The sequence below is a fragment of the Tyto alba genome, unplaced genomic scaffold, assembly GCF_018691265.1.
Source record: "Tyto alba isolate M040663 unplaced genomic scaffold, T.alba_DEE_v4.0 Super-Scaffold_23, whole genome shotgun sequence".
In the NCBI taxonomy this organism is placed as follows: domain Eukaryota; kingdom Metazoa; phylum Chordata; class Aves; order Strigiformes; family Tytonidae; genus Tyto; species Tyto alba.
This window is the reverse complement of record NW_024881297.1, coordinates 11061423-11085625: the sequence shown is the minus strand read 5'-3', so window position 1 is coordinate 11085625 and position 24203 is coordinate 11061423. Positions and strand designations below refer to the sequence as shown.

Below are 24203 nucleotides of genomic sequence, written 5' to 3'. Positions count from 1 at the left end.
CAAGAAAAGAGTATTTCTAGTGTAATTCCATGATTAAAACACCACTAAAATCAAGCAACACTTAATGTACAATAGAGGTGCAGTGAATGCTTGATAAAGTATGTGCATGGGGTAGAAAATGTACTCAGAATTATGTTGGAACATTATTATGACATTTCATTCAGCCAGGCTTGTAACTATTCTACTGTAATATTCCTAGCTTGAAATTTTGCTTGGCGTTTACAAGACGTAGGACGTTACCAGCTTTTGTGATTGTGGAAGAACCTTGATTTAGTCGTCTTGTGTTCAGGACGAGGAGTCCGTGTAAAAATAACACTGACTCTTTATCCTGTTCTCCCATTCCCTTCTCTAGAAAACAGGGTGCAGCTTTTACACAAAAGGTGAGTCCCTCTCTTCCGAGTTAGTTCACTGTGACCCTTATGTGTTGTGGTGTAACCTCAAAGGATGAACCAGAGGGCTTTGGGGAGGGGTGACAGAGACAGGGTGTGATTGTGGGTTTGTAAAATAATAATCAGCTGGTAGTTAGGGTCCAAGACAAAAAAAACCAAAAAATAATACAAAGAAATGTTTTAATTGCCTATCTGGCCTTCGGAATCTGTAACCCTGAAATGTTCATGTCAAGGTGTTGGTACAATTTAAAGCACATGAATTTTTTTTTTACTGGTAATGAAGATATCTATGGGGTTGTTGCTTGGGCTTTTGCTTGAGAAGATAAAGATTCTTCCTTCTACACCACAAAGTGCGCCTCAGCTACTTAGAATTAGCAAAGGTCCTTTTTCTATTAGCAAATGTTATGTGACCTTCCATCACTGCGTTTTTTAATAGCTTTAACTTCAATGCTTGAATGGACCATTGGTTACACTTCTTACCAGAATGCCATATTATTCTATGGGACATACAGTTATACTTGTTACTAATCTAAAAGCTCAGATAAATAAAAATATTTGAAACCAAAGACATAATGCCTTAAGAAACTTCTGCTGTTGTTCACACTGTCAGAAAATTAAGTTACTTGTATATAATATCCTAATGACTATGACTTAAATGCAGAATCTCAACATATGCAAGAACTTGTACCTCTGTGCTCTTAATAGTGTGCTTCACAGTTTTTAGCCTAGTTCAACCTAGGATCTCTAACAAATGTTGTGAGTCTGTGTAGAAAACGTGTGTTGAGTAACTGCTGAAAAACCAAAGCAAGGCAAGTTTTTAGAATCATAAGCCTACCCCTCACGCATTAAATCATTCGAAATCTTACAATTGCTGTTATTTTCAGTCCATTGTGTCTGCTTCCTGTTGGTCAAAGGTTATGAGGATAGGGTGGTGTAGAGTGAGGTGGGAAGCCAGCAGGAAAAGAAAGCTTTGCTTATTTTGGGGTAGACACTACTACAGAAATGGCCAGGACATTGCTTAAATTTTCTGAAGATGTGAAGAGGTAAACTAGAAAAAAAAAAAAACATTCTCAATGCTGTTTTCTTTTCTGCTTTGTAACTTAGGTACGTGGAGAACGAATTGGAGTAAGTAAAAAGGGGCTTCCTGGAATAATGTTATTTCTTTGCTTGAAAAATCTTTTCTATTCAAAAAAGAGGTATAGCTTGTGTTTTGATTTACAGGTTAAGTCAGTAAATTCTGTTTCTGAAGCATGATCTTAAACGTCTACCTGTTTATTCACTTGTATGACTAACTCAAAAGTTTTATGCCATGAAGTGCGAGTAGAAGCTCTGTGATGCATCGCTTCGGTACGTTACACGCATACGTGGTCACGCGTAGGTGTGTTAATAGAGCCCTCTAAAGCACTCAGTTTATCTGAATATTCGCATCGATATTGGAGAACCATCTGTAATTTCTTGGCTGTTAAAACACGAGTGCGAGTACTTCAGTTTTGTGGAGAGGGTGGCTGGCAGCGGGTTGCGGCTGGCAGCGGCTGGCAGGCTGGGGCTGGCTCCTCCGGCCGGGCAGCGCGGCCTTGGTGGTGAGCAACCACCGCAACGCCCTCCCAGGGGCTTGGTTTCAGAACAAGTCTTGATTCAGAAGACCGCTCTGGGCTGGGGAGAAAAAAGATAAATGAATTGGTTGTGGTGGTTAAATTCTACAAAGCTGTTGATCCTAATAATACGTGGCATGAGGGTCCTATTATATTCTAGGAAACAGTAGAAAACATTTTTATGTGAGTTGATGAGAGCAAGAGGAGTGTTTTGTAAGCTGATCAAAGTAATTATACTGAAGCATCTTAATTCTCAAGTATGCTGGTATGCAGTTAAATTTGCTAATGGTATGTGATGTAGCTGGCTTTTAAATTTCTTAACCATTTTGTTACTACCAGTGAGTTATTTGAATCTAAAAGTATGTTGCTTATAGTGTTGGAAAAACAGTATTTTTATTATAATAGAAACTCAGTTTAATTAGAATAACAAAAGCAATTTGTACATCTTAATGTCATGCAAAGAATTTTGACTTTGTTTATTTTGAAATTAATTTTTCTCTGGAGTTCTTTAGGTCAGTTTTGTTCAGAAAAAACTCTCCTTAAGTTAGTTGGTAAATATTCTCAATCAAGTGAGAATGTATATATCGGACACAATGCTGAATTTTACCTCAGCTTTTTATTTCCTGCCATATCTACACACTTGGTTCATGCACATTGCAGATCTGATGATTTGTAGTGGAAAAGCTAATAATATTGGTCGTAATATGTAAACAGTGAGCATGCCCTTCCTAATTCTCCCCCTTTCCTAGAATAAGGAATTCCTTGCAATGCCTCACAACATTTAAAAAGTAGTGTGTTGGTTCTCCCTGTAATACCTTGACAGAACAATAGATTTCCTTTAGCTTTCCTTTTACTGTGTCTGAATAAAGTGGCTTAAATAAATATCAGTCCTTTCATTGCTGTAATAGTGGCTGACTCATTTACAAAAGAGGCTCCTGCTTTGGTTTACAGATACTTAATTTGCAAAAATGTCGGCTAGTGTATAGCCTTGCTCTCACAAGGAATGGATAAGGACAGAGTGTCCACATGTCCTAAATTTAATTTGTAGGGAATATTTAAAACATTGTCTGGAATTTCCTTTGGAGACTTTTGCATGTGTGTTAATGGCTGTGTAGGAGCTTCTTTCATTACGCATACAAGTAGTAGCTTAAACCAGGCTAGTTATTTGGGAGGCAATTTGTAGAAATTATGGGTTATCTTTGTACTGTCCTCAATTAATTCATTGCTAAATATCCCTTAATTCGTCATTCCTGTTGAAGTTGGAGAAACTGCTGCTTCTGTAGCTCAAATCCCCTTTCTTTTATGAGGAGTACAAAACACAGTATTTAAAGCCTATGGATATTTTGTGGAAGAGGTGATGTGCACAATATTTGGCCTTTGTTGTCATCTGTAGAAATCTCTTTTGTATGCAGCATGATTGTGCTTGAGTGATCCAAACCTGAACCAGTGAAGCATGTATTGTATATTTGTTGAAACTGCAATGTCCTTTAAAGGATCCAAAATAGCATCAGGAATTGCATGTTTTTACACAGTTCTAGTGTCTTGCCTTTCCTTTTATTTAAACCTTCCACATATGATGAAGATAGATTCTACACAGGTAACTAAGGGGAAAAAAAAAAAAAAAGAAAACTGTAAATCTGTACGAAATACTACAAAAATTGCCAGACTTCTGGTCTGGAAGAATGGAGTTTTTTTTCACACCTTGTTACAAACACCACTTCAGAATGACTGTCCTTCTAGGAAATGAATAGCCAAAAATATATGGTGAAATATTTCATCCCCAGCCATTAGTGGGAAAGCAGCTGTTGATATCGATGGGGTGTAGGCTTGACCTTTCAGCTTTATATTTACTGTGTCTTTATAAGTCCTAGGGTTTTTTTTTACTTTTCTGTGCATTACTCTCACACAATTTGTCACAGCGTAGACCCATGCGCTCAGGATAATGGAACTCAAGTCAAATACAGCGTGGCTGGTGTCTTCTCTGACTTTTGTTAAGGAGGTCTTGTCAGAGCTGTAGTAATCCTTGACAGATACTTTAAAAAAAAAGGCAGAATCTACCCTGAATGTTTTGCTTTCTTAGATTAAGACTTGCGGGGGGAAGTGACTTTTAATGAAGACCTGATGAAAAGTCTGAAGCAACTTTAAAAAAAAAAAAAAAAAAAAAAAACAAACCAACAAACAAACCTTTGTCTGATGAATACAGAAAAACATTACTTTTTAAATAAATCCATCTGATGTGAAGCCAAATTGTAATCTGGTTGACTGATTCTATGTGCTATCACAGTGGTTGATCTTTAGGAGGAATCTGAAGGAAGGAGATGTCATGCCCTTGCTTACTGATTCAGGGAGCCTTCAGCAGTTGAAGAAAGATGAGAGATGCGGAAGAGAAGGGAAAATGAACCGAATCTGGTGTTACTGGTAGACCCGTGCAATAGGAGGTGACTTTCAAGTCAAGTAAGTGCATTGACTTTCCAAGGAAGAAAAAGCCTAAAAATAGGAAAAGAGACTTAAAACTGCAATAAAGCAAGTCAATAAATTGAGAACTTCAGAGCAGAAGATGATGCCATCAGAATGAGAGAAGGGAGATTGTTCTGGCAGTATTATTTTAAATGGGAGGGATATGGGAAAGACTAGAGAGGGAGATGATAAGAATATGCTCATGATCAGAGAGGAAAAGACCAAAATTTGGAACTGCTCTGAGAAACAGGGCAGCAAACCAAAGACCATGTAGATGTGTGGATAAGGGAAAGGGACCTGCAACAGATAGACTTCTGAAAAGTGTCATGCCATGACAAGTGCTGTGTTTCATTCCTGACAGAGAAGTGAGAGGAGATGGCAAAGCTAATACCTGTGATAAAGAACATGTTGCTGGCAAGACTGTTACGGGGTTATGTCTTAGCCACACAGGGTGAGTGGTGTGAAGTAGAACTAGAAATGAAAAGGTAAGTTTGAAAGTGATCAGAAACAACAGAGTATTTATAGGCACAAGGAGCGGATAAGATAATGTAGGAGGACGGTGGGGTGATCTGGTCACTGGTCCTAGCTCGGAGACAGGAAAGTGAGGGCTCGGGTCCCGGCTCAGCTGCAGACCTCCTGCTTTATTGATCTGTGTAGCTCTGCATCAGTTCTCCTTTGGTGAAGAGCTGATGATAATTCTCTGGCGTGCAGGAGTATGGCAGAGAGAAGTTTGTGCTTGCCATTAGAAAATTTCTGACATACTGCAGAAAAGTAAGTATTGAAGTGACTAATGCTACCAGTCATAATAAGGATCAGTTTAATGTGAATTAGATGATACAGGCCTGGCTGCACAATTACACTGGGAAAAGGCATAAGGCTTTTTTTTTTTTTTTTTTTTTTTTGGAAAAAAAAAAAAAGGCAAGAACCCCCATGCTAAATGGAGAGGACTACGAAAATATTCAGTTAGTTTTAGATTCACAGAACAAAGCAGCAGTTAGTGCTACATTGTCTGAATCGTATTTTGTGCCTTTTTTTACACTTTAATTACCAGTGTAATGCTGGGAGACTAATTCACATGCTGAAATGTCAGTTATGAAACAGTGCTCACAGTAAATTGTGTGGAAGTATTGTTCTGCTGTATTTTCAGTGTTTTCTTTTGTTTATTTAACAAGCTAAAGTTAGAATCGACAGCACAAGACTAGAAAATGGTGACAATAGTTGGAAAACAGGAAATTTTGGCCTTGTGTGTATTCGGAACAGATGATCAGGAAGATGGCCAGGAGAGTGGAAACTTCCACTGAGACTGTTTTTTCCTTATTTTGCTCAGTGAGAAAAGATGGTGCTTCCTGGAAAACAAGCCTTAAGTATTTAAAGAAAGTTGTGATGTATCTAGTATTTTCCTCGTATTGCATTTGTTTATTTTGCAGCAATCTGTTTATACTTCTTAGTATTTAATGCTGCTAAAAGTAGAATGTTTGGACTATTGTCAAATCCTGGAAATGTAGTTTCTGCTGTTAGAATTAAGGCACTAAACATGCTTTTTGGTTTTTTTTTTTTTTTTTTGCGTGCAGTTTCTGTCTTACATTAAAAAAAAAAAAAGGCATAATTTTTAGGGAAGAGGATGGCAGTTGCCAGTTAGTGTTATGACAGTGGTTTTCAGAAGTAACTAGTAATTACACATTCATGGTGCTAATGATAATGCCTTAAAAAAAAAAAAAAAAAAAACAAAAAACGTTTAGGAGATTCCAGGAAATGCTTTCTGAAAAAGACCTCAATTTATTTCCATGTAGAAATATACAAATGTTAATTTCTTAGGGAAAACATCAGCCAAAATCTTGAAATTTCACCCCACTGGAGTTAGTTCTGCAAGCCAGGGAGTAGCAAGTGGAAAAAGTAAAGTTGCCTACTTGAAGTACCGTTACCTAATGTGACCTCCTTTGGCTACTTCCCGGCAGTCCTCCCAGCTATGTGCCTTGTTGGATGAAGCTCATCAGTGACAGTTGTCACGGGTCTATGCCTACCACAAGCAGGATTTAAAAAGAAGCATAGTGTGAAGGAACTCTTTTATTTCATTTGAGCTTCTAGTGGGATGCAGAGCACCGGTCTAACCCACAAGTCAGTGAAGCTGTGCCAAAGGTGTGTTTGTCTCCTACGATAAACAGAATGCCTGGACACTAGAAATGTGGAGGCAAAAAGGAGAAGAAATGCTCAATTTCTGTTTGTGATCCTTCTTCCTGTTGTTTGTCAGACATGTAGCAACTTCACTATTGTTTAACCTTTGCACTGGAAAAAAAGTAAAGGGAGAGGACTAGATGGGAGCAAAAAACATAAAGCAAGTTAAATCTTGATCCTACCAGAGAAGTGAAAAGACTTGAACAGTAGGTTTAGGACTTAAATGTCCAGGAGAGCATTCTGAAGCGACCTTGGGCTGTCTTTTTTTTCTTCTTTTTTTTTCCCCCCTACTTCTTTCCAGTTCATGCTCTACATGTCTTCTACTTACTTTATAAGTTCTTTCGGAGCAAGGAAATGTTTTGTTATATATTTGTAAAACATCAAGTGTTCTTTCAGATCTTCCCCTGTGCCACTGAGTAAGTTGCTTCTTTCTTCCAATTATTAGTTGACTTTTCTGGGAAAGGAGGATGTCAAATACTACCCTTTTAAAGTACTCTGTGGAGTACAGAGATGAAAACCTAAGCGCAAATGTCTGCACGCTTGAGAGATGAGAAGGAAGGTCTGAGATTCGTAAATTTATTCCTGGGTCTACTGGTCATACACGGGGGAAAAATTTATTAGCAGTATTACTGGAGCGGGATATAAGTGATACCCTCTTTGGCTTAAGCAGAGCTCAACAGTTGTGGTGGTTTTCTTGACCAGGTGCTACCCAAGAGGAAAAAGGTGGTAAATGTACTAGAAGAGGGAAATCTGCTTTCAGTGACATGCAGCTTATGGGTAATAATACTTGGCAAACCAAAGAAGAACAGTTGAACAGTTTATCAGTAAGCAGTTACTTGACCACAGGAGAGCAAATGCTGTAAAAACTTGAGCAGAAAAAGTTGTCTTTAACATTTTTAGGCCTTTTAAAAACATATAATGTAATTATTTTGGCCTCTTGAGCAACAGCTTGAGGGGATCCAAATAGAAGGTTAAATCCTTTTAAAAATATAAATGTAAATTTTCTACTCTTTCCTGCCCCATCCTCCTTCCTTTCCATTTACACATACGTCCCCTATTTCCTACATCTTTGAACTACAGCTAGCAGCTGAATGAGGTACATCTTGAATATATATGATGGGGGAAAAAAAAAAAATCCATAAATGTAAAGATTAAGGGAGGTATAGCTACTACTTTTTCAACAGATATACCTGTTGTAAAGAAATTATATTGTAAATCCTGTGTACTGCATACAGGTTTAGCTACAGTCTTTCATTAAAAAAAATAACAAAAGCCACAAACCCTAACACTGCTAAATTATGCTTTTTGCCAATTTCTTAGCTGATTCGTTTGCTTTTAAATCAGCAGTTTGCATATATGTGACTGGAAAAACTAATTGTAGGAGTTTCTTGGTTTTGCTTTGTAACCTACTCAAAATGCTGTGTGAAAAATACAGAATTCCACTATTCCTTTGATCATTTGATGCTCTGTGGGTGAGCAGCTTGTCGCATTTTAGACTACCTCAAAAACAAGCAAACAAGCTTGTTTCTATAGTTATGAAGGTCTCATGATACGATGGTCTCATGATACAAACAGGACAATGTTTGGCAAGAGTGGTGATGTCCTATGTTAGGCCAGCTGATATGCTTTGCAGCTCAAAGGAGAAAACAAGCTGAGAGGCACACAAGGCCTTTCTTAGTCTGAAACAAAAGCAGCAAACCTCGTTAAACCTTGTTTTGTATTAATTTACAAAGCCTACACAGGCTTTTGGTGAACTTGATTCCCATGACATTTGCCATACTACGTTTTTAAAAGGAACAATTAGGTATTTGATCTGCATGCAGTGTTTTGTAATTAGATGTTAGTATATTTATAAAATATATATTTAAAACCCTATTTAATCTTCATTTTAAAAAACAACAACTTTTTCTCTATTTGCTCAAATATCTTTCCAGACTTGATTGATACTAATACTGGGACAAAATGTTTAAATCCCATACTGGCTATTTTTTTGACTTCTCAAACTTAATGCAGTTGACTTCTAGCACAGAAGACCAGTGTTTGATAATGTACTGCTGATAACATCAGGAGTGTGACAGATAACTAGTACCTGTAATTTTCCCATGACTTAAACCAATCACATCTTTTTGGTGATTATGAGAAATAGCCTGTAACATGCTCTGTAAAAGAAAATGCAGAATTTGCAAACAAGAATGCCCAAAGAGGTTAAATAAATAAATAAATATTAAATTTGCATGAATACGTATTTGCACATGTGCTCGCTCTTTTATAGATTTCTTTTTGGAAAGCCATTACTGAAGAAGCTCTCTTCCTTACACATATAGCACAGTATTCTGTACTTCAGTGAGGCAGTATACAGCTTTCGTTGCAACGACAAATACTGAAATGTTAAAAATAGATCAAGCTTTAAGAATCCCAGATATTTTCAAATAACAAAGGGTGATTTATGTGGGCTCATTTTGCACTTTGACAAAATATAGAGGCGCTTTTGTACTATGATTAGCAAGGGTGCTGATGTCAGTTAGCTTGTCTAGCTTTAAGCTTTATTCTGCTGCTAAATTGTGCTTTGTACTGTAATCCAGAGAACCTTTGTATCTGCCTTATTAGTGTGTAGTTTATGGAATTGCTTTTGTTTTTGAATATAATCTGTGCCAGTTTCAGTAAGTGTGACTCATTATATGACTGAAATAAACGTTCACATATGCACTATGTGAAAACTCTTCAAAAATAGTAGCAGGTGCTGGTAGGCTAAATTCAATGTTTTAAGTGCTTGACAGTTGCTATTTTGTAGCCCGAGGGGCTGAAAGCAAAATCCATTTAGCTGGTTGATTTTTCTGAATTTTTAAGAGTCCTATTTATTCATTAATGCTCAACAGAGATTGTCAGGATTGCTAAGAATCACTCCTTAGCACAGTACTAGAAATAAACTTCTAGAAGAGGCATGTTTGGTTGATAGAGGGTTGATTTTTTTTTTTTTTTTTTTTTTTTTTTGGTTACACAAATCATGAGACAAAATGCATCATGCTTCTCAGTTGCTCTTGTCCTTCTCTTATCTCTAACGTCTTTCCTCCTGACTTAAGCTTTGAAAATTTTGTCTGAATGGCTGAAGGCTGAAGTTAAAGATAAAGCTTGTTTCTGAAGTAACAGAATTTTGCAGTTTGGTTCATAACAGTTATCTAAGATCAACCTTGTCTGGAGAGGGAGCCTCTGATATTGAAGTTTCCTGTTATCCCAGCATCTAAGTTGCCGCTTGATTTGGAAACAGGAAACAAAACAAACTTTGCCAGTGTCTTTTGGTCGCTGTTAAACAGGGCTTATCATCTGCACTACTAGAAGATGCTCACATTTGAAATCTGAATTGAAGGGGTTACATCTACTTCTGTGTTTTACTGTTCACCCAGTTAAACTTACTGCTACCGTGGAAACAGTTGCTTGAGACCTTGATTCACACAGTTCAGCATTTAAAGGCAGGTAGTGTTTTCACAACTACAGTAAATGTACTTTTATTAAGTATAAAAGTTATGTTAAAATCAAATAACTTTTAGAAGCTTGGTAGTTGGGGGATGGATCACAAGCCTTAATTAATGTGTCTGGCATTCTTCCCTTTCTCCTGTTTTCTGTATTATCTTTTCATAATAGCTTCCTAAGCTTGATACCCAAAAAAGGCATGCCCACTTGACAATAAGGGTTTTGTGAGTCTCTAGTGCAAAGCTGATGTCACTAGCTCAGGGCTGGAAGATGGCAGTGCAGTTCTCACTCTTTGTGCTTTATGTACTCCCTCCACTAGTTTGTTTGAAGGCAACAACTACATAAAAATTAAATGTGAACACTCTCGTGCCTCAAGAAAATGGGTCTGAACCTTTTCCTAATATGTAGTAAGAAACCCTTGTTTTCAAAGCTACTTCCCAGTGTGTAAAGGACATCACATGTTTTGACCTCACATGGGACTATCCTTGCTGCTTTCATTCCTTTCCTTGGTTAGTGTGCAGCCAGGGCTGGCCAAAAGGAGAACTTGCTCACCTGTTTTGTTTTTTTTATTTCTTCTGTTGTTTTTTTGTCCTTCCAAAGGACTTGCTGGTGACCTTGTTTGAATGTCTTAAGTTTTAAATGGGGGCCTTGGGGCATAGTATGAGTCTGTGGTGTAACACACAGTGGCTTGGCTACTGTGTTGATTGGCTTTGGTCTCCAACATCGCTGAAAATGATAAAAACAGACAAAACTGTGATGGCTCCCCACTGCGTCCAGGCTCTACTTCCAGATTTCTAACTGTGAATGCAGTGCAGCTCTTCTAGTGGGCAATGGCAGCATGTTTAGTTTCTTCTACTGTGCCCATTTGTACATATAAGGAAGCTTATAGCATAGTATGCTGTATTGCTGGCCGGTCTGAGGAACCAAAATGCAGTTCAGTGGGGCGGTAAAGATGCTGTTGGTAATGCCAGGACAGTTGTATGCAAGCAACTTTGTTTCTTGGTTTGAGTTGTCATCTTTTGCAAGAATTATGCCAAGTGACGGAGGTCCATGGGAATGAGAGGAAGCTGAGGATTAGTTGGAAGATGAGCCATTTTAGTTGTACTTTTACACTGGACCAACTTCTCTTTCTCTGCAGTGGCAGGAAGGCTGGTATAACAAGCACAGTGTCAGATAGTGAAGTGTATTCCTTCTGTGGACATGCCTTCCACAGAGACTGTTTTTATGCACTAAAACTATAAGGTTTGATCATTCTGTCCATCTCCATTTCTCTAACTCTTTCCAAAATGTAGCTCTCTTTCTGTAAGAAGTACTATTGTAGAAATGTTATGACGATTTAGGTGCAAAGTTCTCCTAACATTGAGGTGAGTGTAGGATGAGTATTGTCTGTTCTTTAAATGCAGGTCACTATCGTTGAGTATCAGTGAAAAATTCAGAGTTAAAATGCATCAGCTCAAAGCAGCAGGTATTGGAAACAAGACGCTGTGGAGCACTTAAAGATATATTTTGTCTTCCCTATGCCTACATTAGCTTCCTTGAAAAGTTTTTTGTGGGGGCTTTTTTCCCTCTCCTGGTCCCCTCCCCCCTTTTTTCTTTAGTGTATTTATCCTTTCTTATTTTGTAAACAGTGACTTAATTATGTCATATTCTTAAAAACAAAAGCAAATACAGAAGAAAGAAACTTTAAAATACAAATTCACCGATCCTCTAGTCCACTGCTGTAACAATATGTAGATAGACTGTGTTAAATATAGATAACTGTTGTGTGATCTCTTAGAATTATAATTGAACTACTGTTACTTGGTTCAACCCAGATTGAAACCATACACAAAAGTTAACAGTTGTAAAGTTCTTCCTTCTAATTTTTCTCCCTTTTGTTTTTTTCTCTCTGATTTTCAGGCATGGAAGAGGAGATGGTTTGTGCTTCGCAGTGGCCGTTTAACAGGAGATCCAGATGTATTGGAATACTACAAAAATGACCATGCCAAGAAGCCTATCCGTATTATTGACTTAAATTTGTGTCAACAAGTGGATGCTGGATTAACGTTCAACAAAAAAGAGTTTGAAAACAGTTATATTTTTGATATCAACACTATAGACAGAGTTTTCTATTTGGTAGCAGACAGCGAGGAAGAGATGAATAAGTGGGTTCGATGTATCTGTGATATCTGTGGGTTCAACCCTACAGATGAGGGTAAGTTCTGTTGGTTTTTCTGAGAAAGTGCAATGCCTACATGTGAACAATGTTTTAAAGATCAGATGACTATCTTTAGCTGCTATATGTTTTAAAACTTGTATGCATTGGCTATAAAACTTCCTTGTTACTCTGAAAAACAGTAAGCAGAACAGAGGGAGGTATTAAGAATTTGTTACAAATTAAGTGTGCTGTAGAACTTGGATGATGCTCTTCTGTTTTGCATGATGTTAGGTCTTGAAAGTATAGGAAAAATCTTTAAAGTTATGCAAAACAGAAGATCATCATAGTCGTCAAAGGAATCCCATTTGGTATAAAAGTATACAGTTATGTAAGCAGGAATAAGTGCAAAATGTCAGGTTTCTAATATTACCATTTCTCCGACTGCTTTGCAACTTGGAGAAAAAAAATCTGCCCCCCACTGGCTGAAACAAACAAAAAATAACCTGTAGTTCTCCACTTTCCAGCTCTAATCCTACCAAAATAGACATTGTGTGGAAGCAGCTTGTAGGAAACAGGATGGTGTGTTTAATCCTGCAAATACCTTGTGGCCAATGCTTGTCCTGAATCCATCCTTATTTATTTACTTATTATTCCTGCATTCCTTGTGGAGATTAGTAGGCGGCATGACTTGCTGTAGCTCTGTGCACAGTCTCAAGAAAAGATTAAACCGCCGTGGTAAGAGGGTTACAAGTAAAGTATGACTGACTGAAGGGGCTAGAATTAAATCCCTGTTTTTTTGTAGGAATATAGATTCAGGGAGATGGGGGGTATAAAGGGCTTGCATCTATTCTACTCCAGCCAAATCTTCAAAAATGACTGGAAAATATTGTTGCTTTCTGAAGAGAGGTCCTTTTCTTTCTCCTTATTTCAGTTTTGAACTAAAACTTTGTCACGAAAACTTCATCTATAAATTACCACTCTAACAGCAAATTCAGTGAAAGGTGCTTGTTTTGACAGTTCGAGCATGTTTTTATGACATCCTGAATATAACTGAGACCACCCACAGCACATTTCTAAGAACGACTGTGATTCAGTATGCAGTCTGCCAGGCACCCGTTACCTACGGGGCAGTGGTAGGCAGGTGGTTGCTTTTCAGTGGATAATACACTAGTGCACCAGTGGGCAGGAGGTGCTCGGGAATCATTGGTTCTGGGGACTAACTAGGAATCTGGGAAGTAAGGAAGAAATGCATTTACTTGGCAACTCCTGCATGTGAGTGAGTGCAAAGGAGCATGTGTCCATTGCGTGGAGTAGAGAGGTAGGGTCCACCCAAAACCATGAGGCCTTTCCTTGCTGACAGCAGGCGTATTGCTAATCCTTCGTTTTCTGTTGAACCGAAGATGAAACATGCTCTGAATGCAGATAGAACTAACTATGCCCTCACTGGCTGTTTGGACCAAAACTGGGTTTTGCTTCAGTCAGTTGCATCAGTAACTTACCCCATTGTACTCCCATTGCATGTTTCATCTTTGGCGTTTCAGCTTTGTCTGAATTATCCCAACACCTTTACATAACTGAGAGTTCATAGTACTGTCTGTTTTATGGGTTTAGTGATGTCTTGCATTGCGTTGAGGAAGAATTAAAAAAGGAAAATGGGAAAATCAGTTGCTGAGTGTCTGTTTATTGCCAGGTTATTTTTACAAGATAAATCTTCCTACTAATGGAAGAGCAAGTCATAAATGTACTTTATAAAATCTGTGTTAACATACAGTTTATTTTGAGAATTTAAATAGGTGAAGTTCACTGCAGACAATAAAAAAGCACTATTATTTTAGTATGGAACTAAACACAAAGAAATTATTTAGTGCATAGCCAACATTCCCTTTAGCTTATGAAAGCAGAAGATAGTTTTTTTGAAGTTGCACAAAATGTCTCTTGCCAGACTGGTTAAGGGTCTTGTAAGAGGACATGGACCTGATCAAGTGGCTCCAGAGGAGGGACACAGTGATGATCAGGGGGCTGGAGTGAGGCTGGAATGCGGTCAGCTCCCCTGGGAGGCCAGGCTGAGAGAGCTGGGGGTGTTGAGCCTGGAGAAGAGAAGGCTCCGGGGAGACCTTAGAGCAGCCTCCCAGTGCTTAAAGGGGAGGGCTACAGGTAAGGTGGGGAGGGACTCTTTGTCAGGGAGTGTGGGGATAGGATGAGGGGTAACAGTTTTAAACTGGAAAAGAGTAGATTTAGATGAGATACAGGGAAGAAATTCTTCCCTGTGAGGGTGGTGAGACACTGGAGCAGGCTTCCCAGAGCAGCTGTGGCTGCCCCCTCCCTGGAAGGGTTCAAGGCCAGGTTGGACGGGGCTGGGAGCACCCTGGGCTGGGGGAAGGGGGCCCTGCCCAGGGCAGGGGGGGGGGAAATAGGTGATCTTTAAGGTCCCTTCTAACCCAAACCATGCTATGACTTGTCAGTGGCATCCTTTGCTTGATCAAGGACTGGTGGCACCACAGGCCCCTTGCTGCTGCTTCTGTTCAGTTGGAAGCTCAGTCCAATTGTATCTTTGGATTTAAAAAGAAAAACATTAGATGGTGGTGGTTAGTGCTGTTAGAAAACTAATATGGAGTTGTTTTGGTGTTGGAAGGAATGAGGGAGGAGGAGTTAATCATAGCTGTGGAGAGATAAAAAAAATAAAGATCACTTCAGAGTAGCTCTGAGCTGCTCCTTCCATACTTAGTGAAGACTCAGAAATTCCAATGATGTGAGGTTTATATTTTCTTTTATTCCTTTCTTAAAAATGAGTATTCACAGTAATTTTGTCTATCTAATGCTATGTTGTGACCCTTCAACTAGAAATTGATTTATGCACATGAAAACTGTTCATTCTGGAGATCAGTAATGTTACATTTGGATTTGGATTGAGTAGATAAATTTCTGTTCTTTAGTCATATTTACAAGCCATTGAGTCTCCAGCTTTCTGATTGCATCATATATAGTGTAGTCTGTAATGATTTTATTACAATTACATCATGTGGCTTTTTATAGGGACTTTCTTTTAAGGACAGGTTTACAGTAATTTAGGTCTTTAAAATTTACAAAAAGACAGAAACACAAAGGAAATTTTTAAAATAAATAATTTTTCTAGTTTTGTAAGGAACTTTCTGGGTACCTTTTATGTTTTTTTTTTTTTTTCTGATAATGCTTGTTGTTTCCAAATGGAAGCTGTAAAATGTTTGTTTCTGTAGCATCTTTATTTTCAAAATGCGTGTGCAAAGGTTGAACACCAAGTTTCATACTGCACTTTTAACATTCATATTTTCTCTGTAAGGTCATAATAGGTCATTCAGACATTAAAATGTAACTATAAGCAGAAATATGTTGACAGTGTTTTGTATGCTTTGAACTCCAGTGAGAGACGCTCTGGGATGAAGAGACTAAACGGACATGGGAAATGACTATTCTCCACTGCCTGGTGCTGTTGACACCTCAGCCTAAGTACTGTGGTCTGAACTTCCAGAAGGATGAGGATAAATGTTTAAAGAACAGTAGAAATAGAGGAAATGGATTTTTAGAAGTGGTCAGTGAGAAAAGTTGAAGGATTTGTTTTTCCTGGGAAGAAAATACTGAGGGAAGAGCTGACTTTCAAAGTATAAAAACCTGTGATAAGCAGGACATGCATCAGTTCTTATCTGGAGAGAGATGTAACTTGTTTCTTTCAGTGAGTGATGTAATGGTAAAGAAAAACCTTCTAAGGATATTTAAGCACAGGCTGTGAAAGCCCTTCCCTCGAATTCAGTAGATACGTGATGAATGGTTTTTATGTGATCCAGCTCCATGTTTCTATAATTTAGTGAATTGTGTGCTTGGTAGAGCGGGGGAAGAGGGAAATAATCTTACTATATGCAAACTTATTACTTGCATGTATTAATTTGAATAAAGATAGCAATAACAAAGGAGAATCAAAAAAGAAAAAGGTAGAACAAGATGTTGAAATCTACAATTACATTTACACAAATAATTACATGTGGTAAAGAAAGTTTCTGTTATCATAAGTACTGTACTTTGAAAGAGCTACAGCTTGTTTCACGCACAACACTTTGAAAGTTTTCAGGATTTCTGTTCAGGCAGCTGGTATCTGATATATGCCTGTCATGACTTCTACATTTTGAACAGTAAAATTATTTTCAGATAACCATTTTTTTTAAATTGTGTTCTGGTAAAACGTGCACTGCGGGTTGATTATAGCTTGGGTGCCATGTCAGTGACTTGGCAGGATGAACCATAACTCCACCTTCCGATCCTGACTCCTTCTACTCTCCCTAATGCTGCGTGGTCAGGCAGCCCTGCTGCTGTACGCTCTGTTCTGGGGATCTCCCTGTCAGACCAGGGTACCCCTGCGCTGCCTGTAACACAAGTGTGGAACAGAAAACGTGCTCTGCCACTAAGAGCTTGCTATCTGCAGTAAGAGACATAAGCATAGGAGGAGAGACATGGGAAGAAGTGAAAGCAAATAAGGTGGTTAGGGCCATTGTGACAGGTGAGTGGTCTCAGTGCTTGAGCTATTGGACTTGGTGAACTCTTGGATTTTTGAGAAGAAATTTTGGGGGGGTGTTTGATAAATAAATAGTGGACATTAACGGTGTTTAGGGTGCCCTTCCTGCATTAAGGGTCTCCCTGTAAGAAAAATGTTCTCCTTTGACAGCTTTAACAAGTGGTTGATAGAGTCTGGTACAATTGGCAAATCAAAATCACCATCTCAGTAACATATGATGAGTATTAGAGAGCTTGGTCATGAAAGGGCTCAGAAGTATGGAGAAATAGCATGAGCTTTTAGATGAAGGGAGGCAGGCTCTGGAGGAGCATAGGGAGAAGTGCAATGACAGAATAGTAAGCTTTAAAAAAGTCTTTGCAACAAAGTTGCACCGTAGAGATGGTGTATTTAATGATGACTTGAGATTTTTTTTTTTTTTTTGGATATGTTTAACTAGAAAGAAAGTCAGCTCAAAGATGACATGCCAGGAGGATGAGTGGCTGATGACCTGGAGTGCAGTAAAGAATAACATGAAAGGACTGAATGAAGCATTAGGAGAAAGTCTCTCCAGATAAGGATTACAGATCTGTTGTCTTGGAAGTGAAGCAGTAGGTTTAGAGAGAATTGTGGCACAAGGGCATGTCTCTTTGTGGAGGCTTTTTTGGTTGCTTGCTTTGAGGAAGTAAAGAGGGCCGGAAAACAGCCACTGAGATGAACAAACATGATTTCTTTTTTTCTTTTTTGAGGGTGGAATTGGTGAGAGGAAGGTGAGGATAGACTCTGAAGGAGGCTGTCAGAGTTGCAAGATTTCATCTGGCAAAAATGCAGAGGAATAATAAAATGAGAAGTGGAACCAGAGAAGGACTTGAGATTTAGCGTGGCAGGTTTGGTACAGATGGTAGCTGGTGGCGAAAGAGCTGAGTTAAAGGGAGGCAAAGCTGAGATAATTGTTGCCCATTACCCGAAGGAGAAAGACTAAGGCATCTTTGACTTCAGATGTTATGGTTAAAGGGTGGGTGACTAAGTAAAGTGATGATGAATAGAGTGCAAAATCTGCAACGGACGATCTTCCCTTACAAATATGTGAGGGAAAAAGAAAATATACATATATTAAAGAGCTATAATTTACTGCCAGGTGTGCGGTCAGAATCTTCATCTTGAATGTTTGGGATTATTATTTTAAGATGCCAGCTGCATGTGACAAAATCAAATGGAAGGTGATTCTACTCTTCCTTGAGGAAAAATAAAGTGCATCTAATATGCCTAGGTAATTAACTTAATTTTCCCTGGTTCCTGCTGGACACCTTTTGTGGCATTTAACATCACCGGACGAGTTGCTAGGAGAAGGGGCCTGTGAGAGGGTAGGTTGGAAAACTGTTCTGCAGGGTGCTGATTCAAGTTGTGGGGTGCTGTGAGGCAGTACGTGGAGCCCTGCAAACCTCTCTGCAGCGCAGAGGGGCCTCCGGCTCCGGGCCGCGTGGTGCAGCCCCCCGGGGTAACCTCACCACATGGCGAGAGCCACCGGCTCTGTCCGGGAGAGCTCTGGGCCTTTTTCGTGAACGCAAAGCCCCAAATGGTTTCATGTGGTGGGCTGCACTGTTTCTCTTCACAAGCACCTCCTGAAGTTAGTCTATAACAGGACTCCTTGATTATTTTTTCTGCGTCACCCAGCCTGTGCACCATCTGAAGATGTAGAGAACAGGCTACAGATGTTTCTTCCACCCTCCTCCCGCCCCTTTTCAATGAATATTCTTCAAAAGAAAATTGCAGGTGGAGAGGGGGGAGGAAATTTTGAGTGGAAATGCTTTTGGTGTTTTCAAATTTTAAATGGTTAAGCAAAAGTGCAGCTTAAAATTACATATGAACGGCAAATAGTGAGTAGTAAATTTTAGATAACCAAAAGTGCAGCTTAAAATTACATATGAACTGCAGATAGTGAGTACTAAATTTTAGATGTGAGCTCTGAAAGCCAGAAACTTCAGTCTGTGACATGAACTTGGAACAGTAGGTCATGTTTCTGGTTTGGACGCAGGAGGCAGCATTGTCCTGAGCACAGTATACCATAAGCAACTGCTGAATTCTTTTCTAGTGTTCTTTAAACAGGGTATCATCTTTGTTTTCAGAAAAAGAGAGATACTTTGACGTTACAGTAAACTAAGAAAGCAAATTTACAAAATGCACAGGAACTTTTTATTAAAGTATATAAAAGGATTTTCTCTGGGTATTAGCAGAAAGGTTCGGAATTGAGGCTCACTATGTAGATTTCCTATTGATTGTAAGCTGATCACATATGCTGAAAACCAAACCCAGACTAATGTGTCCATGCATCTTCTGGGCTGGATCTGGCTCACATCTATTGAGTTGAGTACACGAACAGATCAAGTGCTGGTTTGTGCCCATCAGCATACATATGCTCACGCTCTGTGCATCCACACGCACACGTGTGGCTGTTTGATTCCAGGATCTTTCACTTCAGACCGTGTAGAAGTTGTAACTGGAAGAAACTCCAGCAGTGTATTTCAGGATGTATCTCATTACATTAAATAGATAGTGATTTAACAGACTTAACTGAAAAAAAAAAAAAGAGAAATTTTAAGGATTAGAATGGAGTTATTTTTTTTATTATTATTATGACTCCCACTGGTGTATCTGTAAATTTTTGTTCAAGGTTATTACTCTAATATTTTGTTGGCCATTGGTGGTTTTAATGATAAAATCTGCATCATAGTAAATGGATTGAATGGAACACCTCAGAAGAATAGTGGAATCACGTGATTGCGTATCTCTTGCTGATTCACTGTTACAAAGGGAAAATCCCGTTTCTATTTTAGTCTTTCTACCTATGATCTGCAAAGAATACATTTTCTTACTTTGATTGCAGTTTTGACATTTAAAGAAATGTTTGCTGTAATGAGGCTTCTGTGTTTTGTTCACTATGAGAACATTTCAAGTATTTGCATAATTAGAATATTAAGAGTCTATATATCATAATGTAGGAAACAATTTAATGTTTGCTCTCATTAAAAAAAAAATAAATAAAACAAAACACACAACCAAATGCGAACTCCCACATTCAAATCTTCTGGATTGTTCATAAAGCACAGATATAGGAATGTGTGAAATAAAGCAGCTTTATATAGTTAAGAAGGAAGAGAGGGGAGCCTTTTATTTTTCTTGTTCAGAAAACGTTCTTTTTACCTCATTAATTTTATGATTGTTTTATTACTGAGACAAATGTAAAAATGGTTATGAGGAAAAAAGTATAAATCCTAGAGAAGCTGATGCCTGTAACTGCTCTTAACCAAACCAAGTGAGAAAAGATAAAACTCTTGCCCTGTTTTGAGAAAGCAGCTTGTTTCAGCTGTACTGAATGCAGGAATTATAAAAACAAAATAGGATTCTTGTTATGCTCATTTGCATGTTAAATATTCTGGATGTTTTTCCAGCTCCCAGTTATTTCAAAGCAGTCCGAGTGTCTGAGCTCTGGGAACAAACCAAATGACTTACACGACTCTTTGGTGTGCAGATGACCCCTTCCCTAAAAATCTGCTAGTCCAAAGTGGAGCAAGTTGATGATTGTACTCTTTGAAATCATAATAGGCAGCTGGGAGAAACCCTTTCCTTCATTATCAGCTTCTGAAGTATGTGGCTGAAGAGAGTATTTGAGAGGCTACAGATAGGCAAACAGCGTTCATTTGCTCAGTGATGAAAGTCATTAATGTCACTCTTTTCTTAGTAGTGATATTTGAAATAGCTTGAATGCATAAAGCAAGTAAGAAGTAGCCCAGCAGTCAAGTACTTTAGATTAAGTTCAGTTGCTCCAGGCATGCCTGTATGAGGATGAATTTCAGATCAGAAAGTTGGTATTTGAATAGTTTAATGCTCTATACACTGGAAGAAAAAAAAAAAAAATTCCAACCAAACCACACCAAAAAACCCCACAACAGCAAAGGACTCAGGGGTTCTGTCAAGTGGTATCTGTGCCAAAATAGATGAGGCAGCTCATCGCAAGATAAGTATCCCTAACGATCCCTTGACATGAATGGGCTCCAGATCCTTGCTCAGAGAAGAGTTCATGAACCTAATGGACAGTTGGACAGTGTCACCTCTAATACTCAGTAACAATCAAAAGGCAAGAGGTTAGGATAGGAACAGAAAGTTATTGTTATGTCTTTGTAAATCAGTGTGCCCCAGACTTTTTTTGTGTATTTTATGCAATAGTTAGTTTCCCTTCTCAAAAAGGAATTAGTAGAGCTAAGCAAGGTGTCCTAGGTTGAGTGAGTGGTGGAGTTTTTTTGGTGGCAGGGGAGGGGGCTATAGGGGCGGCCCCCTGTGAGGTGTTGTCCATAGTTAAGTTTAAGGCGAAAGGAAACCAGATCTGCAATGTAATGGCTTCAGTACCAAGAAAAACTAGGCAGCACCAACTCAGTAAAGCTGTGACAAAGTTGTGTAAAGTTGGGAATGGGGATCATGAACAGGAGGCAATTGTTCACTGTCTCTCTCAAGATGGAAGCTGAAGGATATCATGTGAAACTACCAGGCAGCAGGTTTAAAATAAAAGGAAGTGGTTTTTCATGCCATACATTGTAAGGTGTGGAGCTTGCTGCCACATGATGGTAGTAGAGGTCAAAAATATACATGTACTCAAAAGGGGTAGGGCAAGTTCAGAGAAAAGTTTGTCAGAGGCTGGTGAGCATAGGCTGTAGATGCAGGCTGTGCCCAGGGGTGCCCCGAAGCTGTAGGGCCCTAAAAGCCAGGGCGGTATGGCAGGCTGGCCTTGCTGCTTGTGCTCGGTCTGTCTGCGACAGGCCACCATCAGAGATGGCATCATGGGCTTCAGAGACTACAGATCTGAGCTGGTATATTTAGCCTAATGGTCTTCACCATGGTGTCTCCTTTCACCAATTACAAGTTATAAACAGCCTTTAACATCTTTCTCTCACACACACACTTTTTTCTTACTCCCCCCAGAAAGTAACTGTTTCTTTCTCCAAAGTAGTTGGTAGGTGCATTGGTCCTCTTCTAAGCTTCTTGATTCTGTTTTTTTCCCTGGAAAGTTACCCTTGAGTCTTCTTACTCTTCCTTGGAATGCTAGTGCATGGATGCATCAGCCTCACGTAGGCATGCATCTTACTATATACCTGTTGAGCTCTCCTGACTACCTGTGGTCTCATTGACACACCTGTCTTCCCTGGAAGCTGCAGGGACGTCCTGTTTGATTTCCTTTTTTTCCCTTGTGTGAACTTGGCACCAAGCAGATGTAATGACATGAAGGTTGTGTGTAGTCAGGGACACGGAACAGGAGCGGGGATTGTGGTACACAGAGGCCCTTGAGGATCTTGTCTGTAAGTGTGGCCAAAGAATGATAGTGTATCTGGCCGGAAACCTTTCTTCTCCACTCTTACTCATGCATAAATGTACTTGCATTCCTCAGTCCTGGAGGGGTCAGGACAGATTGCTCCTTGTCCTTTCTCCAACTACCTCTTTTCCAGGAGCAAGAAATACATGCCTGGTAGGTCTGTTGAGGCACTTCTCTATTACCACTATTGAACCCCCGCATTAGGGGAATGAAGAAACATCAGTAGGACCCTCAAATAGGCTCCTTCAAGCTCTTGAAATTTCTAAATAATAGAAAAATGTTCATATTATAGTATTTTAGCATGTAGCGAAGAAACCATTTTTGTGTGTGTGTGATCACTGGGTGCAGTCTGGTTTTGCTTTTGTTCTGCTAACTAGTTTGATGGATAGGTCAGGCACAACCTTTCATAAAATCTTTTTTTTTTTGTTATCCTACCTTTTCAGGTAGGTTGAGCTGAGGAATTTTCATACATCTAGACTTCTTCCACCCACATGGGTGTGGTGGGATTTAATTTCTGAGCCTGTTTAAGTGCCATGGGAGTTCAAAGCAAGTACAGCTGTTCCTATTTCCACATCTAAATCACTTGTACCTAGTGTAAACAGAAGTGGAAGCAGGAGGGCTGGCTGTGTTCTGGTCTGCTCATCTGTTCTTCCCAGGGTAGTGCTGGGAAGCAGAAGCTGGATGAAGTTAGCTTGTAGTGCATAGCTGGCCTACAAGCCCAACAGGAGTGGTCTGCATTGGATAATAATATGTTCATTTAAACAATGCTAATAATCAGTGACCATTCTTGGGATGTGCAAATTGGAATGTACAATGAGTTGCAAGTACAAGGGAGTCTTGATAATTGAGGAACAATTTGCTTAATTATGTTGTTCTTAGTCAATGTATCATTAAAACAATTAAAAAGTTAAAAGATTGTTTAATGTTTGACTGTGTCAATATTTTCCAGTCTCCCAGATAATTTAATAGTCAGGATACATGTATTTGGAAGGAAAAAAGGTGTTACTCCAGAGTATATATGAATAGGAAGTGGATGAGAATGAGAAGGACAAGGTTATTTAACACACCACCCCCCCACCCCCCAAAAAAACCCAAACCAAACAACAACAACAAACCACAACTACTTAATTTGTTGCACTAAAATAAAAAGTTGGGGTATGTAATGAGGGAGCTTAGTGGGATATGGTACCTGTTGTACCTCTGCATTATTTTTATAGTTGTAAGGGATCTTCCATTGCAAAAGCAGTGTTTTTCCTGTTGCTTTTCAGATATTGAGAGGCCAGTTCTTCACTGATGACTAATCTCAAATGTCAGAGTGACCTTGGTTGAAAAGGGATGAATATGTGCAAGTGCTGACTCAAGTTACCATATTCAAGTAATAACCTATGGGGCTTTGTCTGCTCTTGATGAAAACAGCAGATTTGTGTTCTTAGCTGTCTTACTGCAGCTGTCAGCATCTTTGTTCTTTCTGTGACGAGAAAACAGGTTAAATAAGTCATTAAATAAGGCATAACCTCTGCTTCCAAGGCATACTTAAGAAATTGATTACAGTTTGAAAAAATATGAAGACATTATTAAAAATTCTATATAAATACTCTGAAACAAATGTTAATATCCAGATGTTCTCATGTCCATTGCTTTTAAAATTTTGAGTTTAAAAACACTGACCTTTCTCATTCTCTGTTAGTAAATTTTTCGGTAGCATTGTAAGACTATTTCTTCACTGTAAAAAGAATGCTTTGCTTGTATGTTTTTAGATGCCGTGAAGCCACCAGTCAGTTCTTTACAGCCATCGGCTGAGTTACCCTTGCCCATCAACACTTCACCGCCTTCCATGCAAGCAGAATCTTCCCTACCTCCTCCTTATCAGCTTATTAACATCCCCCCACTGGAGTCTTCCTCTGGTCAAGAAGATCCTCAAGACTACCTACTGCTAATAAACTGTCAAAGTAAAAAACCTGAACCCATGAGGTAAGTGACATTTTTTTCTTAATAACACTTATTTGTATTACAGGCCAAGAATGTTTGTGCTAAAAGCACTTTTTTTATTGCTGAGCCACTGAATGTTTGCATGCACGTAATCTGCTTTTCTTTCCATGCTTGAAATTTT

General features: G+C 38.9%; 1 protein-coding gene across 4 annotated transcripts in view; it reads left to right on the top strand.

Annotated features, from left to right (window-relative positions):
• Nucleotides 1-24203, top strand: part of GAB1 (GRB2 associated binding protein 1) — a 102582-nt gene that overhangs the window by 46972 nt on the left and 31407 nt on the right. For all 4 annotated transcript variants that reach the window (XM_042796527.1, XM_042796529.1, XM_042796526.1 and 1 more), the window contains exons 2-3: nucleotides 11978-12272; nucleotides 23851-24064. In XM_042796527.1, the coding sequence (XP_042652461.1) occupies nucleotides 11978-12272; nucleotides 23851-24064 (509 nt within the window). The remainder of the gene's footprint in view (nucleotides 1-11977; nucleotides 12273-23850; nucleotides 24065-24203) is intronic.